The 18,989-nt window shown below is 42.6% G+C and overlaps 1 protein-coding gene across 1 annotated transcript in view; it reads left to right on the top strand.

Moving 5' to 3' along the window:
- The first annotated feature begins 4,749 nt into the window (after positions 1–4,749).
- The window catches only part of VAT1L (vesicle amine transport 1 like), a 38,429-nt gene continuing 24,189 nt past the window's right edge, over positions 4,750–18,989 (top strand). The window contains exons 1-3 of the mRNA XM_026036567.1: positions 4,750–4,994; positions 9,780–9,909; positions 12,202–12,417. Coding sequence (XP_025892352.1) covers positions 4,765–4,994; positions 9,780–9,909; positions 12,202–12,417 — 576 coding nt within the window. The 5' untranslated portion in view covers positions 4,750–4,764. The remainder of the gene's footprint in view (positions 4,995–9,779; positions 9,910–12,201; positions 12,418–18,989) is intronic.

Raw genomic sequence — 18,989 nt, forward strand, 5'->3', positions numbered from 1 at the left:
ATACACACTTAATATAGAAAACAATGGCCCAAGAAGGTAAAACAACCTGGTGACTTGTAGAAGGTAATATTAGCTGTAATATTAGCAGTAATCAGTTTGGAAATAAAATATTCACAGACAGATGCTCCTGATGATATTATGCACTGTTATAGTTACCTAACTGCACATCCTTCTCAAACTTATTTTCCTCGTTGATTGATTCTTCTGTGCAGTTAAGCTGTGTTGTAAAGTTCAGGCACATTATTTTTTTACAAGCTTCTTCTAACAAGTTACTGTGGTTCCATAATTACTGAGACCAAATTGACTCAAAATGCCAAGCGGGATTATTCTTTCTCAATGCCTAGAGTCACACTGAATGAATAAGTACATAAAGTATCTCCAGACAGCTAAGGCCACAGTAATTTCAGTTGGAGATTTAAGTTATGTCCATGATTTTCATTTTTCCTTTAGACCAATTATCTTAAAGAACAAGGTATGAAAAATGTTACAAATCCTTCTGGAATTAAGGAGAGTATTATAATATCCTAACGAGGTCTAAGTGTCTTTAGCACTTATAAAAGTGAACTGTAAATGTGCGTTGCCACTCTTTATTTCTATGGGGTAACATGATTCACCTCAGCTTTTTAACAGGGAAACGAGTAATAATTAGTTGAAATGATGGAGTTAGGCCAGTCTGCTCACACTTTCAGTGATGCTCTTCCAAAATGACATTTTAAGTCATGACATTACTAACTTATCCTTCTCTGGTAAATTTGCTCGTTGTGATTTACTGTCTCTCTGGTTGTTTCCCAGTGTGACAACCTTTTTCTTTTCATTTCTCAGACCTGAATCCTAAAAGGAAACCATGCAGTTGCAACTCAACTAGCAAAAATGATGTAATAGTATTTTCTTCAGTGTACAAAACACTTGATGTTTTCAGAAAGCAACAGAAGCATTAAAATGTACAGATGTCGGAAAGACATTGACCAGTATTTTCTTTCTATACAGCGTATTCACTTCACCCAATAAAATGGACCGTATTGATCTAAAAATGAATATATAATACCAGTTTCATTAAAATGGGTTTTTTTGGTCTGTCCATGTCTGTTACAACTATCAACATCATAACTCAAAGATTTCAGAATCATTGAAAAGTTGTCTTAAATACCATCTCTTCAACAAGAATAATGTGATCTGTTCATTTAGCTTATATTGGACCCATTACTCAATTATCTGAGCACAATTTATGTATAAGACCAATGATAAAATAATGAAAAAATGCAATGTGAGCAGTGATCAGAATAAGTCATTTTGGCCTTGCCAAATCCTATGTGAATAGTTTCATTTCTTTTCCTCTTTAATTTAAAACACAACAAATTTTCATTACTCCTGATGATTCTGGGGAGCTTCAAACTGCTTCTTTATGCTGAAGGAAAATGTACAGTTCCTTGCAGTGACTATAAACAGAATGGCTTCACTGCTCCTATGATTCATACGTAGCTCTACCAATAAGAAAAAGCCCCCAGCAAAAAGAGAATGAAACAATTACCTCAATGTGAATTAATCTTGGGAAACAGAGGCCTCCTTTGGTTTAGAAAACAAAACAAAACACAACAACAAAACACAGTAGAACAAAATAAATCTAACATGTTTCTTTGCTTGGAAAAATTCTTCTCTATTAATACATTCTACGGAAGGGATATGGGAGGGAAAAGTCAATAAAATCATCTTCTCATTGATAATGGATTAATTATGGATGATAAGTTGTAACAACACCCAAACTAAGCATTTTGAACAGGCACTCAAAACGTAATACATCACAGGCACCTTCTGTTAGCAATAAGGACATTATACGGCACACAAAGCTATAGGGAGAAGACTTAGAACAAGACAGTAAAGCCAAGGAAGTCCCGAGGATTTGTTTTCTATCCCTGCACTACAGGGCATTTCTTAACATCAGACTGCAAAGCAAATAATATTTTGGAACACAACAGTTTATGCATTAAAGTGGACAGAATATATCTCAACTTGATTTTAGCATTATTGGGAACCTTCATCACTTAGCTTAAATATTTTTAAAATCCTGTGCTTTGAGAGAAAATGTGTTTTGATTTATGCCTCTGGAAAAAAAAAAAAAAATGAGGTAAAAAATACAGCATTATCCATTCAAAGCAGGGATTTGGTTTTGCCATTCTTACTTCTTTTGGGCAAAGTAGTTAGCCATCATTCAAGGCCCTAGATCCTGCTCCTGTAAAGGTAAACTCAGCAGACTAAATCTTGGTTGTACATCTTAGTGTAAGCTTCTGTACCTTATCATCTAATATTCTTAAAGAAGTGATTATAAATCAAATCAAAATAATGCAGTCAGGATTATGCCAAAATATCTTTTACCTCAGGTACCGCTGTTGATGGTAACACTGGTTCAGGCTGTCAGAAGCAGAATATTCTGTGAAATGAATGAAATGGCCATCCTTCAGTCATTTTGACTTGCAGACAATATATAACCATATATTCATGTATGATAAATTACCTTTGGTTCAGGATCAAGAACAGAGATAGATTTAAATGATTATTAATATCAGTCAGTCGGGAAACTCCCAAGTCATCAATATAAACTACAGCAGCAGGCAAATAACTGCAAATAAAGGCAGTTTTAAGATCCAGATTTGCTTCCTTTAGATGTTTCAGACCACTGGAGTGATGCAAGTGAGCTGCCCCACAGACTCTTCATTATTCTAGATGTCATTTAGTTGACATATTCTATCTGCTTTTCTTTCCTCAGTCATTCTGCGCTTTACCATTCATTCGAGTCAGAACAGTAATAAGATGCCAACAGAGTAAATCACTCAGAATCAAACGCCTGTTATTCTTTATCCAGCTGCTGCTTGCCTGGCCGTGCATTCAAATGGCCACATCTACAGTGGCAGAATTTCATATTCCCTTCCACAGCACTGAATTAGCTAACGCAGGAAGGAATATTCACAGTTGTACTAAGGGTAGCAAAAACACCTCCTGACCTTTAAAATGGTGACATGCCTTCCAAGCTGCTATCAGATGCAGTGTTGCCACAATTTTAATACATCACACAGAAGATTCTCGATAGTCTTAATGAGCTGTTTTCGAATCTTTGTCTGAATCGCATCTTTAGGACAACATTTGATAGATTTAAGGCATCACACTTCACTTTTGATGAAATCTGCTTGAAATTGTTGAGGTAATGAAGCTACCAAGGCTTCCCTGTGGCTAGTACTTGTTCTTATTTGCTTCTACTGTGTATTTGTTTACTGCTACCCTAAGCCAACAGGCTTAGATATCAACTTTTCTTTAAGCAACATTTTGTCTGTGAAATTTTTAAAGATTAGGCAGAAAACTCTAAGGTGCTACATACTGAAAATAAGCATGAAGAACCTGAAAAAAAAAAATCTGTCCAGCTCTCCAGTATCTCTTGTTTTTATTAATGTGAAGGAAATATTTTAGCCCATTGCTGGTGACAGTTATGATGAGGCCATCTCCAGTCCTTGCTGCATCTAAATGCAACAGGTTAAATACAAAATCCAATGTGGATCACGCACATGGTGAAATTAAGAAATATGAATGAATTCTGAACTGTGTGATCCTACTCCCTATCGCAAGACCAAAAAACTCCCGGATTTCACATAGAAGTTGCAGTAGTGCAGGGGAGGGCAGAAGGGCCGTGCCCGCCGCCGCATGGAGCGCGGCTGCACGCACGGCAGCGCTGCAAACACACGCACGGCTTTGGATGTGCAAGCAGCCCGCTTGCCCGGGCCTGGGGACCAGCTACACAATGATGCAGCTGTCTAACACAACCTAAAGGACAGCACGTAGCCAGCTACAAACCCACATGCAGCCACGTTCATCTGCTCCTCGTGCGGGAGGTTCCCAGTCTTGTTGACATAGGACTGAGTGATTTGAAACCGGAGCCTCGTGAGGGCCTGGAAAGGAGCAGGTCCCCCGTGCGAGTGAGTTCCTGCAAAGCTGGAGGCGGCAGCGGTTCCTGCTGCGGTTCCTGCAGCGGTTCTTGCAGCGGTTCCTGCAGCGGTTCCTGCAGTGGTTCCTGTAGTCCATCACTTCCTGCAGGAAGACGCTCCGCACCAGCTCCACCACCTGCAGCCTGGCAGAGTGAGCCCAGCACCAACTGGACAACCTCATAAAGGCTTAAATACTCGTTACAGCAGAGCACCAAGCTTGGGAGGCTTGGTGGCTCATGCGTGTGTCAGTCATGAGGCTGGTGTCCATCTGTGGGTCCCTCTGATGGGAATCACATGAACTGAGGAGGAACACAGAGCTGGGACAGGGAACTGGTCAAGAGCAGCTTTCAGGGCCCAGGGCTTTGGTGGCGGGGGCTCAGTCCAAGGGCATTAACACAGAATGGATTGGCCTGGCAGCCGCCGGGTCCTTACGGATGTGCCAAGCCACGCTCCATCCCTTGGGCTGCCCTGTGCCGCATCCGTGCGCACAGCCGGCCTGGCCTTCGTGTTTTCCCGCACGCTGCGGCCTTGCTCACCCGCTGCCTCTCCGGGACAGCCTCTCCGGAACTCCGCGCGCAGCGCTTTGGGGTGAAACGTGAGCATTTGGGGCCCTCCCGCTCTTGCAGGGTGCGGGAGCCCCCGCGCGGGGCGGGCGGCCGCGGGGCGGCGGGGGGCGGCGGATGTGGCTGCGCCGCTAGTCGGAGCAGTGCGGCGCCGCGCGGCCGCGGCCATTGCGGGCAGCAGCGGCGGAGCGGAGCGGCGCGGAGCGGAGCGGGCGGGAGCCGCGGCCGCCGCCATGGCCAAGGAGGGCGCGCAGCGCGCCGAGGAGACGGAGCAGATGATCGAGAAGGAGGGAGGCCGCGAGGCCGCCGAGGGCAGCGCGGGCGGCAGCCTGCGCGCCGCCGACGCCAAGGAGATGAGAGCCGTGGTGCTGTCCGCCTTCGGGGGGCTCAACAAGCTGCGCGTCTCCAAGAGGGTCATGCCGGAGCCCCGCGAGGGCGAGCTCAAAGTCCGCGTGAAAGCCTGGTCCAGTATCGCTCCTGCGCGCCGGGCGGGCTGCGGCGCGGCGCGGCGCGGTGCGGACAGGCGAGGCGCGCGCCGGCCGCCGCCTTCCCGCGCAGCCGCTGCTCCGGTGCCGTGCGGTGCGGTGCGATCCGCTCCGCTCCGGTGCTGTGCGATGCGGTGCGATCCGCTCCGGTGCCGTGCGGTGCGGTGCGATCCGCTCCGGGGCGGCGCGATCCGCTCCAATGCGATGCGGTGCAAACCGCTCCGGTGCGGTGCAGTGCGACCCTCTCCGCTCCGTCGCGGTGCGACCCGGAGCGCGGTTGTGGCGGCTCCCGTCGCCCCTGGCTCCGCTCCCGCGGCTCGAGGATCCTGCACCGGCACTAGCGCCCTTCGAGCGGGCGGGAGCGGCGGCCGCGCCGCGCTCCGGGCAGCAGACACGGAGCGGGGAAGGAAGAACCAGCACTGGTTTTCCTTGGGACTAGCTGGGGGAGATGGGGGGGAAGAGCCCACCGATTGTGCTGCTATTTTCTCTTTTTCTGCAAAAAAAAAAAAAAAAAAAAAAAAAAAAAAAATCGATGCAAGCTCCAATGCATTGCTGAGCACCTGCTCCTTTCCCTCCTGATATTAACTGTTATTTTTCTCCTGGGAATCACTTGTCTCTGTCACTGTCATTTTCCCTCAGAGCTGCTGTGGCAGCAGCATAGTTGGAGTTGAGGGTAACTCTGCCAGGCACAGGAACTAAAAGCAGTGATAGGAGCCTGGCAGTCTGGGGTACTGAGCTGAGCCCTCTTGAAGGACTAAGTTCTTTTTTCAGACTATTGAGGCCAGCTTTTTCTTTCTAGGTAGACAGTTCTCACTGCACATGTTCCTTTAGGAAAATAGGATTATTTTATTAAGCAATGGGAGACAATATTATGCTCCTTTTACACAACTGGATACATGACAAAGACCAAACTAATCACAAAGAGTTGTCTTCTGTTAGGTAAAATCTTGATGCTTCCAGCAAGTAAATGCCAAGGTGTAAGCTAAGTTGTTTATTTAGAAATGATTGACACAGAAAGTGATGCCTCCATAGGGCAGAACATTTGTTTTTAGCAATGTAGCCCATGGATGTACTCAGATCTTGGAGAGTTTGGGTAGGTTTGCACAGCTGAGAGTCTCCCCCATCTTGGGCAGTGGCTTTTCCTCCTTGTGCTTATGGGGATCATAAGATCCATGGCCAAGTGTTTATCCCACTGCTGAGATATCAGCCATGGAAGCAGTGACACCTGTCTGTCTGAGCAAGGAAGGAAGATGCAGGGCTGGGATCTTTACCTTCTTTTTTTTGTTTGTTTTTCTCTAACAGTCACAATGAGAAATGTAAGAAATTCCAGGCTAGCTATTACTGACAGCTACTAAGCTGCTAATATTTCTTATATTCAAGTAGCTCATCTTGCTATCAGACAGGGCAATAATTCTGCTTGAGAGGCAGTGCTGTTGTCATTTGAGGGGTATTTTTGAGCTATTGAGTTAACAGAAGTTAACACTGACAATTTCACGTGTTCAGAGCTCATGGGGACAAGTTCCTTTACATGTCTGAGGTATTTACAGCATTCAGAGCCTCTGTGAATTCCTGTTTCTCCAAAGCAAGTGTGTGTATCACAAATGACTTATCTGCTAAAAAAACCCTGGCTGTAAAACAGAAATATTCAGCCCGTCATAACAGTGACGGTTGCTCCCCAGGGCTGTGCTACAATTTGTGAGCCGCAGGCTGTGTGTGCCTGCTGGTTTGGGTATCAGCAGACCCTCCTCACTGCCTCGTCGTTACTATGAGACCAAGCGCAGTACGTGGGGTTTTGTAGCTGCCTCTCAGGCTGCAGGATCTGTGGGCTGCACAGTCTGCTTGTTGCTCTGAACTGGAAGTGGCCACAGGGATGACGTGTGATCAGGCCGACGAAGTTCACTTTGAAAAAAAGGTGAAACCAAATCGCTGATCTCCATGTTTTAAGCTGGAAAATATAGAAGATTGATCAGGTGGCAGTGGACTTGATGTCTAGTTTGAGAGACTGGGTGAGAAAAAGGTCTTTCTGCTCTGTGGTCCCACACTGATGCACGCAGGGCAGAGCATCTCGAAGGTGAGGAAGAGGAGCTGGTGCTAAGGAGTATTTCTAGTTATCCCAGTTTCGCAGCTGACTGTCATTAAAGGGGCAACTTGGGGAGAAAAGGGAGAAAACACATTTTTATTTTAATAATAAATAGTGTGTAATTGCATGATATGTCACATGCGTTGGGAGTAAAAAGCAGAAGTTCATGTGTGGTCTTTAATCACTGAGATATGCAAAACAATTTAATTACATGCATGCATTTTATAGTTTGATACCGTTAATGGAAGAGATGGAGGATATTAGCACCGAGACAGATGAATAATTCTTTTGAAGGTCTGGAATACCAATGATCCAATTGAAAATGTCTCGGTTGTGATGAGTCATGTGTTGGTCTCATTCAGTGACTAAGAAATGGAGCAGCCATCGATGTCCGAGCTGAGTCACAGCTCCTGCATATTTCCTGAAATCATTTCTGTTTGATGATGGCAAAGAACTTCAATCTGCTCTATTTGTTTGTATTGTTATCTGCAGCCTGCAAAATACTGGTATGATACTGTTTGTGAGATCAGGCAACAAGCTAGAACAAACCAAAATGGATATACCATCTAGGATGGGTGAATAAGGAATGGTCTCCTGTAATTACTTCTTTATTTTTCTTTGCTCTGTAATTATTTCTTTCTGGTGCTGCTGAACATTGGTTTCATTCCCTATGACGCAAAAGTGGCCCCTCTGACTCCTTGGCATTTGTGAGATAACAGCATTTAAAAAAAAAAATAGCAAATCAAAGACATCTTATATGCACAGCAGAAGCAGGACACTGTATCAAACTGATTCTTAGAGTTTTGGAATGTTGAGTGTCTAGGAGCTGGTCACTAAACTCCTTTTTTTCTTTGGTGCCTCTAGGCTATTAAAAAAAAAAGGAAAAAGAAAAAAAAGAATCCAACTCTGCTTTCAGGTCCTTTGTTATTGATAAACTTTGTTCAAATCTGGCCTTTAGAATACATTTTATTTCTCTGCTTATTTGAAAGAGCAGAGAAATGAAACTTCTTGCAGGCTCAGATATCTGCATCTTTCTGATAAACTGTAAGTAGCCAAAATGGTACAACAGGGGGAATGTGAAAGTGTGTAAATCTATAGGAAGTAAAGAAGTGAAAAGAAAGGAAACTAACTGGAAAGTGACTAGAAATAACTACAAATCCAATACCTAATGTCTCAGCTAGCAGGTAAAATGATTTAAAAACAAATGGTACTTAAGTAGCATGAACCTGTGGAGCAAGATTTCTCTTATTATCCCATCTATCTTGGAATTACATTTTGCAAGTTCGTGGTAACGGGGGTGAACTGTTCTCCTGGCACTGCTGCCTCTGACTGAGGAACAGCAGAAAGCAGCCCAGCTGCTCTGCTCAGGGAGAACGTGGAAGTCGGCTGCCTTTGTGAACCGCTCCATGGGGAAAGGTTTATTCCGAAGGTCATCACTGAAGTTACCCTGCACAAACAGTGGTTGACACTATGTATATAACGTTACCAAGTGATGGCTGCCTTGTAGCCAAATTGTAGCCACGTTGGTACTTTGTTATTCTGAGTTTCTTTTTGCTCTATCAACATTACAGTGGCAACATAGAAGCCCTAGCTCCTGGATAGAAAGTAGCCTTTCAAAACGCGATTTCAAAGCTCCCCGAGTCTTTGTGCCAGACTTTTCATGTGGTAAATGTAATGAGCTTTGTGTACAAGCATGTGATGATTTTTATGGGGCGCCTGGGGGAGGGTCTTTATTTTTCCTTTCCTTCTCCAGAGTTTGTTAAATTAGCTCTTCAGAGTCACCTTTTTAATAAGCTGTAATCCTGCTTTTACACAGCAAGAAGTTGTGAGTTCGAGCCTCTTTTAAAACCTACACCATAATTACAAATATTTGCAAGTTAGATGGGATTTCCTTTTATTTCCCAGTGACCTACATCTCCCCATGAATGATGCCCTGTCTTCATGCCTACGTTTTGAATCTATCCCCTCTTTTTGTTTGTTGGGTCTGCTCAATCTGCGCCTTGATTAGTGTCCGACTAAAACTCCCCCTCATTAATATTTGTGCACATGAGCAATCCCATGTGTCCAGGCAGCTGCCGGTGCCACCGGCACGAGCAGGACGGTCTGAGCGCGAATCTCCACGGCTGGGGGAGCCAACAGGCAGCAGTCTCGGCCAGCAGTAGCTACGGGGCTCTGTTCAGGACAATGAACGAGAGCTGCCGCATATTTTAGCTGGTTACAAGTATGATGCGTATGGCATTTGTGCTAGAAATCGGCATGTTGGGGAGGTGCCAAGGCATGGCGTGGGCGTGTGGTGGGGCTTTTTGTGTCTCTAGAAAAGGAGAGCCTTTTATTTTAATCAAGTTGGTAGCATATTAAAGGCAAAGCGAAGATGTGACAAGATTTTTGCACAGCTGAGACTAAGAGGGAAATCATTAGATATTTTATCTGAGTGATAACTGTGAAAGGACTCCAAAGAGCTAAAAAAGCTTTTATAAAAACTACTAAAAATTGTCCAAGAGGAAGAATGTAAAAACAGCCTGTTTGATACTTAATAAATTCTTTTCAAAATAGGGGTTAATGCCCGAGATGAGTTTCATGCTGTCCTGAAGCTTTCTGACCTTCTGATCATTCTGGTCAAGTTTTCCTTCTTTACTTTGATCTATGGTTATAGCTCTGATTTTATTTTTCCTCTATTTTACAGTGGTTTGAACTTCCTTGATCTGATGGTGCGCCAGGGGAATATTGACAACCCTCCTAAGACACCACTTGTTCCTGGCTTTGAATGCTCCGGGATTATAGAAACCATTGGAGATAATGTGAAAGGATTTGAGGTAATATCTTTGTTTTCTAGACATGAGGAAATAATCACTTGTTCACTAAATATTTTGCCCCCAGTCCCTTCAACCAGTGACAGCTGCTTCCAGCACCATGTTGAGGTCCAAAAGGGCATTTATTCCTTACTGATTCCCATATATAAGAATGAGATCTCAAATGAGTTTCTAAAGGCACTGCTATTACTTCCAAATCCTGCAAAGTCAGTGCTGTGTGCATGTCCTGATGACTAGGCAGGAACTGCAAACCATAATTGATGTTCTTTAAGAAATTAAAAGAAACTGAGTTAGGCTGTTAAATTTCTTTGTTTGGTATCGTTTCATGTTCGATATCATTGTTCTGTTCCTCAAAACACACATGCTGCTCAGCTTAGCTCCATTTTTTCATCTTGAGTTAGGAAGACCCAATCGACATCAAATATTGTCTCCTACATTTGTGCATAATGGAACCTGATTCTGGATGTATGACTTTTCCTGAGTAATCAGGAAAAGAATGTGTTTCACTTACTAGTGAATAGTGATAAATAAAAAATAGCTAAAAGATGCAATAAAGCTCTTGTAACTGGTTGACATTTTGTACCCTTCAGTACCTCTATTACTTCCAGTGTTCTGTCCCACCTCCTATTCCATTATGATGTTAAACATCTCTGTTCCATGAAATCTTGTACTTTATTTCCTATCTATATTGTAAGGCAATTACCCAAAATATCTTTATTTAAAGGTAACGTTTTTGCTCTTCTAGGAGAGCTTCAGAGTTTTCCTGTTGAGTAAAGGTAATGGCCCATTTAGTTCTCAGTAGGGCCTCAATAATAAGCTCTCAATACAACATTTATCCCCTTCCCCCTTCTGCTCTATGTCCTCCTCACAACAAATCATAATTCCACATTTTTGAGGTAAATGTGGAATGGTAACTGCATGGTAGCTTTACTATTCAAAAAATTTCTAGTGTTTCAATTTTTCAGCTCTCTATAGTTACATTCCATACAGAAGAGTATCCTGTGACAGTAGTATAGAAAGTCTCTACCCTAGATTAGCATTCTTAGTTTCAAGTTAATACTATTTTTAAAGGGAGTCATCAGGTTGTAGCATATTGGGTTTGAATGACATTGCACCTGGCTGAATATGCTGGGAGATCCATAAAATCTTCCATCACATAGTAGTGTTTGTGGAGATTCAGCACTCGAAAGTAACTGCTACACAATGTGAAACCATCGGCAGGGAAATGTTTTCTGAGGAAGAGAACACTGTTTATTTCTGGAATCCAGAAATGCTCCTACGCAGAACAGGGGGATGCCATATGGCTGTCTTGTGGATGGGCGTTTGTCAGCAGCAGCGCAGGCCGGGATGCCGGAGATCGCACCCTGCGTCTTCTGGCTCCCTCCTCTTTGTAAACTCCATGTCGGTCATGGGGATTCCAGGCACTTGGAAAACGTGTCTGTTCTGAGACTCCTTCTTGAACCTGAGATACCGTCAGCCCTTTAGTGTCTTCATCTGCTGCGACTGTGTTATGCTATGGAGAGTCACTGCTCTGAGTGGCAGCCCATCTTGACAGAGATATGTAGGATGTAACTCAACTGAAGGACAGCCTTTGTTTTGCAACAGCAATTTTTTAAAAAAACAAAACAAACAAAAAAACAACTATTCATTTTCCCATTAAAACCACTGACTGATTTTCTGTTGGCTTCAGGTGAAATGAGTCTAATATCTCTAGCTGTGGTGCTGTGGTAATGGTTCTCAGGAACCTAAGACTTATCTGTCACAAAGACTAAGCTCTGTGTAACATTTTCAGTAAAATGTAATTTTTATTAATACTAAGAAAGAATCACTAGGAGACACTTCTCCTGTCTGCTTTCTTTCTAGTAATCATTTTTGTTTTCAAGGGTGCAGGGACATACTAACATCCTCACATTAATTTTAGAAGAAGCTACATTTTAGACCATTCTGTCACAGAAAGGGACTGCAGAGTGGTTGCTAGTGATGCATTGTTAACTTGAATCAGTTTTTCAAAAGGAGGAGGAATTTCTGTGAAACTGGAATGACAGTTTTGTTTCAACATCTTCCTTCTAAAAGATGTAAGCTCTTCAGAACTGTCACCAGCACCTTAGCATTTAGCAAACTCACAGTATCCCCAAGCCAAAGTGATGACAAGTACTTGAGAGGCCAAAATGTTCCTGTGTTGTAAACATTTGCCCGAAGCTGCACAGTAAATGCTCTTTACTCTTTTATTGTGGAGTGTAGCTGAAATAGCCCAGGAATAACCCATGCTATCATCATTTTCTTCCTTGCCTCTAGATTGGAGACAGAGTCATGGCTTTTGTAAACTACAATGCATGGGCTGAAGTTGTATGCACCCCAGCAGAGTTTGTCTACAAGATCCCAGATGACATGAGCTTTTCTGAAGCTGCTGCTTTTCCTATGAACTTTGTAACTGCCTACATGATGCTCTTTGAAGTTGCCAACCTAAGGGAAGGCATGTCTGTCCTGGTTCACTCTGCGGGCGGCGGGGTGGTAAGTTGGACCTCCTCCTTTGCTTTATTTTTCTCTTCGTTCTTGTCATGTACATTCCAGAAACAGCCTGTATCTTGATTCATCATATAAGCCAAATCCTTCAGGTTGATCTGATATCAAACTGCCCTGTGTAGGACATGGCCCTAAGCATTGTAGTCTAAATGTATGCCCTTGGTGGTTCTTCAATATCAAATAGGGCTGAAATGAGAAAAATAAATAAACTGGCTCGCTGTGTAAGCTATTTGTAGCGAAGCATAATCCTACTTGCAGTAAACTGGCTTCCTGTAACACTCCCACAAATGCAATGTGTGCGTGATGTACAAGGTAGTCATTTTTTTTCCTTTGATTGTGGAGGTATTAAAAGCAATGTAAGATGTTACCATGCAAACCTGAGGAAAATATGCAAAGGCAGAATTTGAGGCAGCAGCGGCTGCTGTGTGTCACAGCCTGGCTCATCAGGAGGGATGTGCAAAGCAACAACTGGATGGCTTTGGTAGAACAACGAGCAGAGCAAGCAGGAAATGAGGAGGTGACCAGTTGCTTGAATCAACTTTCAGACAGTAACATTCTCATGGAAAAGATTTAAGCTTCTGCAAAACATTAAGATAATGACAGAGGAGTTTACTTATTAAACTATGCAGGTTTTTCTTCCACAAGGTTTGTGACCCAAGAACAGTAGCAGATGTTAGTGTTTCAAATACCTCTGTTTTTCTGTCCATGTGCCTTATTTATGCTAATTTGACATTCTCTTGACTACTGAAGTCTGACAGGCAGCCCCAAGCACCTTATCCCTATTTCTACGCCTTTAGACCTTCTTTCAGGGCGTCAGGCTGTAATCAAAGGAATAAATTCATCAGTTCCCCACACAAAATATTTTCAGCTAACGATAATCCTACTTGCAGAAAATGTTCCTCTTGGAATACTTCTGTAAATGAATGGAATTTGTAATCTTATTATGCTTCAACACAGTACAACCTAGAGCATTATGGCTGACTTTATTGTTCTTAAATATTAAATCTTTTCATGGGGAATTTAGGAGAGTTAAAACAGCCAGGGTTACATGTTCAGGGAGTCTAAGGCCCAGCTTTACTTGGAAGCCATTTGCTAATTGATACAATGCAAACCCAGGGCCGAGCATACAGAATCAGACAAATCCCTCCTAAAATCCCAATTCATATGCAATATATCTGGTGAAAATGGACTCCTTGTCTGTTGTGTGGCATGGATCCTTTCCTCATTTCTTGTTCTCTCTCTTCCTTTCCTACTTTTGCTCACCCCTGTTAGTTCTTCCTTCTCTTCCCTTACACATCATTAATCCGGTGTCTCCTCTCACACAATCTCCTTCACTAGTGACCAGCATCTCTGCTGGCCTGTTCCCATCAAGAGCTGTTCTTTCTGTGAGCAGCCTGCTGCTGCTCCTCTGCTGTGACTGTTTGGGCACGTCCTTTGACAGAAACTGAGGGAAGGACAGGTCCTGGTTGACTGCCAGAACAAGGAGAGATCAGATCTTCTACCTGATGAGTATTTAAATAAACCAGTTTCTAGTGTTAAGACTGGAGTCTGGTGAAGAAGAGCTGAGCTAGGCAGTTCCTGATACAGGGCCGGTGTGAGCCCAGAGGGATGACACGTCCGAAGGACAAGGGGTGCCCAGGCAGGAGGCCAATTGCTGTGTCACAGCAGAGAAGCCTGAATCCCTTGCACTATAACTCTAAGACATTGACTTAGACACAGTGATCTGAGACCCTACCACATCTGCTTGTTCCACCTCCGGGGTGCTCTGCACTATGGTTCCTGGCTGTTGGAACAGCAGCGCAGTGTAGTCAGGCCCACAACGTGCAAAATCTCTAGATGGAAATCAGAAACAAGTTATATTCTGCACTGTATTTCTCCAGAAGCCTGTTGTCTCTTTCATTCCTTTAGCAGCTTAAAAAGCTCCAGGGAGCTCTTGGATGAGGGAAAGCTACAGGTCTGTCAGCCTGGCCAGGTGACCTGTGGGGTAGCTGAGGGAAAGGCTATGGACAGGGTCTGCTTAGACTTCAGTAAGAGGAACTGGCCTCAAGTTGTGCCAAGGGAGATTCAGGTTAGATATTAGGAAAAATTCTGCACGGAAAGAGTGGAGTAACCATCCCTGGCAGTGTTGAAGAAATGTGTAGACGAGGTGCTTAGGGACATGATTTAGCAGGCATGGTGCTGATGGGTTTACAGTTGGTCTTGATGATGTTGAAGGTCTTTTTCAACCATAATAATTCTATGCTCAGTATCTTGCAGAACATTTGGTTGTCACTGCTGGAACTGTTATTGATCAAGACCACCAAGGACATGGCTTGTCATGCACTGTCAGGCCTCTGACACGCACTTACACTTCTGTGTGAGCGGAGTATTTTGTGGATGGCAGTTCTTGTAATAGCAAGGGATATAATTATATAAACAGAGTATAAACAACTAAAGCTAGGGAAAAGTTTAAATGTTTTTCTAAACTGACTGCTAAAATAGGAGAAAGTCATTTAACACTGAACTTGAAAACTTCCTATCGTTTGTTCAAAGAAAGGATTGCTGAGAAATATGAGAAGTTTGCAAGAGCATATGTCTTACTGCAGGCTATATCCCCAAACTGGAAATTGGTTTCTCCTACCTTTTAAAACATTGTAGTTAATATTTGAAATGACTATAAGTCATGGTTAGTACAGAGTAACTCCCTCCGTAAATATTTTTCATGTGTTTTTTAAAGAGAAGCTACCTGGCAGCTAATTGAAGAGAATGACTGCACAGTATCACGAGCCCCACCGGGACTGATCTGTTATGGGAATCAGTTTGTTCCTCAACACGAAGGCCACCTCAGTGCATCGAGCACGTGTCACAGCACAGGCTGCTATGGGGTTGCACTGATAGTTCGGAGAACAGCTTTATAAGCTGTACCTAGAACTAGTTTAGCATAAATATAGGGCTGCTACATTTAAAAACAAAGCAATTTTTTTGTGCTCTTTACATCTGTTTTTAGTAAGTCTTATGATATTTACCCAGGAAATAGATTCTTTAAGAGATCTGGCTTGAGGGAAAAAAGATGTTATGCCTCTCTGTTCATTTGCTTGCTGTTTAGATGTCCCCCCATTCTGAATATTTCTAGACAAACCTTTGCTCACCTTAACAAAACTGGGTAAAAGGTACAATTTCATCACTTAAGCACCACACAAGGCAGAAATATTATCTGACTCTCTAGCATTTTAGTCTTACAGAAGCAAAAATTAAGCTGCCTTTCATGCAGAAGCATTGCTTGCTGTCCTGAAGCTGTGATCTGACCTTCCCTTTCAGGTTCAGCATCAGGGGAAGCACATGCAGAGTAGGTAGATTACAGATGCCATCTCACATGTCTGAATCTGAAGGATAAATCGAACTTGGCAGCAGATTTTGGTCATACTGGCAGGATTGGTTACTGTTTGGCAGGAATCCTCATTTTTACTGTTTCTCCCTTACATAAATTGCAAATATTTAAGGCTAAGTGCTATCACCAAAGTGGTGATATTTCATGTGACAGAGAACTGGCACTCCTTTGTAAACCTATTTTTTTTTCTTGCTATCACAGGCAACATATAGAAAACCCTTTTGTTAGAATTATCATTTTTCCTTAAAAACAGTTTTGTGTTTATCCCTTCCAATTTTCTCTCTGCTCTGTCTTGGTTAGTTAGAAACCTTTCTAAATTTCCTAACTTTATTTGTGGCCACTTAATTTATCTTTGTTCTTCTGCTGGTGTTGCCCATTAATTTAAAGTAGCTGTTGCCTCTTCAGGGCAAATGCCTGCTCATCTCCTTGGCAATATGTGTATATGAATAAAGGAAACAAGCTCAGAATCACATCTCTCCTTTTCAGCCTTTATTTTTCAGGCTGCATCTGCTTTGTTCGTTCATACCACTGTCTTGTAAGGTAAGCTCACCATTTCCTTGGTCATCGTAAGATATTGGCCCAGACAGACATGTTGCCTCGGCTTGGAGCAGAGCAGCAGTAGCAGTATGAAAGCTGAAGTCTCTTAAAATAGGTCTATGGGCGTTCCTGATCCCTTTGAACACCCAAAAGGCAGTTTCCCTGACCAAAGCAGGCTGTCCTCCCTGCAGGCCTTTCCTGTTGCCTCTCTCAGCGCTGCACTCTCTAGAGGATGGGTTCTTTCTCTGGGTCCCCTGACGAGTCACATCACAGGTGGGAGCACGTAACCCTTCCTTGGCTGTTCCACACTTTCAGATACCTGCTCTGGGCCAGCATCTCAGCTGGGGTCTGGTGTCCTTGCTCCCCTTGCGGGTTGGGTAGAGATTCTGCCCTCAGTTTTGGATTCATCTCAGCAGTATGACTTTGTAAAAGAGAAGAAGAAAAAGCCTTGGCCTTCAGCCACTGTTGCTGAAAATAAGAAAATCTGAGGGTGAAAAGAGACAATTATCTTATGTTGTCTCTCTTCTTCCCCTTGTATTCTCCCCAAGCTCCTTGCAGTGCAATGAGCAATACAAACACTGCCTTGCAGTTGTTCAGGGGTCTCATTTCAGTGTGTCCATTTTGCAGTGTCCACCCCAGCACTTGCTTTCCAATTTCCTTTCCTCTAATAAGAAAAATGACACCTTGAGGAGACAGAAGTCAGCCACAGAGTACTCTAATACGCGAGAAAAGTCTTCCTCCATCCTGAGAAGTTATTACATGTCTTCTCTCACCACATTTAATGTGCACTTTGTACCTCCTTCAGACAGGAATACATGTTCAAGCAATTTGGAAATGTAGTGGATTCTCTTCGCATTCAATTCTAGAAAAGGTTCTTGTGTGAGCTTAAATCTGAATGATCCGTTAACATTCTTTATTTACATGTCAAGTGATGTTTTCTTAGTATTAATAATTAACTTAGTAAACATTCTTCTATTTGTACTTTCTATATTAAATTTTAAATGACAATAGCATTCAAAATTTTTGATTTTTAGAATTGTTTAAAAGAACAGATGAGTCTCATCTTTACTTTTAAATTTGCTTCTCTGTGATCATCTCAGTACTGGAAGCTCTTGACTCTTTAGGTTTAATGTTGAGCTTCAAAACAATGGAACATGTAGAAATTTTAATCACTTCACTGCAACTAAAATAATATAAGCATATCCATTCGTGACATATTCTGAAGTCCCCTTCTTTGTCTATTTGCTGCAAAGCTCTTGTTTTAGGACAGGAATGACTGCCAAAGGACAGGACAGTGGTGTCACCCCATGATCAAACGGTGCTTTGTGGCAAGGCTGTGCAGTGGTCAAGAGGAAGCATGAATATTGAGAATCCACCTCCTGCTCTGTGGCACCGGGAGGAGGATGTTCTCACTTCCAGCTGCAAAATCCTTTCTGCAAATTGTATTTCTACAGATTTTTCTACAGATTGTGGATCTGAACACCGAGGCCTCACATACTTGCACTTAAAACGCATAGCGCTCTAAACAAAGCTATTAATCCAAGGGCAGCTAAATGGGGATTAGAAAAGAGACTTGAGTGACCTGTCAAGCTACAATGCTCTTTTGCAGCTTAATCAAATTCCACAGAAGTTAACAAAATATTTGAGTTAATGGGTTGAGTTCAGTTCTCTCATTTCAGTGGTAAAATAACGAAGAGTCCAGTATCAACTTTTATTCGTCGACCTCTGATGTATAAATATTAAGAATACTTTCCACAAAAACAAGTACAAATCATTGTCAAATTAAGATCTTCAAAAAGCTTTGGGACAATGTTTCAAGGAATTGCCTCAAAATACTTCAATGTTCTTGTTCATCCAATTACAAAAATACTGGTCATATGAAACAGTTTTAAGCTTTAAGAATCCACAGAAAGCTCAGAAGTATTCTGATCTGGGGTTTTAGATAAGCCTATCTTTACAGAGGAGGTATTAACCAATTTGAGTCAGGAGCTTATGCACATCTTGATCTTTTGTGCATTTTTCCTGAGCATTTTGACAGTTAAATGTTAATCCTCCTTCACATAATTAAAAAAAAAAAAAAAAGGTGTTTTCTACTCTAATATTTGACCTTTTAAGCATTTATTGTTTTTGATTCAGGACATACTTATACCTCCCCTTTGAAGATGGATAGAAAATGCAGAAAAGCCATTAAAGGATAGATCAGCAGGGCAGCATTGCACTCCACTAGTATACAGTATGAAATATTTTCTAAATCATCAAGGGCTGTAGTTGTCATTTTTCGTGTCTTCCTGAAAAAAGCAGCTTGACTGTAAAAATAACTAGTATTAAGAAAGACAAGAGAAAAATTAGTTTGAGTTTTGTAATTTTGCATTGCAGTACTTTTGGAGCCTAAAACCTGGGGTGCAGATAGAGAAGGTGAGTAATGGAGAAATGAAGTATGGGGACAGTGAAACCTCTTCCACTGCTGGTTACTGACTCACCTCGTAGAAAACCAGCCTCCAACATTTATACAAATAATAGCGCTGTCCTCTCTCCAGAGGCTCAACTTAGGGGATTGTCATTAGCAATTAAACTCAGCATTATGTGGGAAGATGCCAAGACCCTCAGGGTAAGCAGAGTTATCTAATTATCCTACTGTAAATAAAACCCAAGCACT

This window comes from Nothoprocta perdicaria, unplaced genomic scaffold, assembly GCF_003342845.1.
Source record: "Nothoprocta perdicaria isolate Ctin4 unplaced genomic scaffold, notPer1 scaffold_18, whole genome shotgun sequence".
Taxonomy (NCBI): Eukaryota; Metazoa; Chordata; class Aves; order Tinamiformes; family Tinamidae; genus Nothoprocta; species Nothoprocta perdicaria.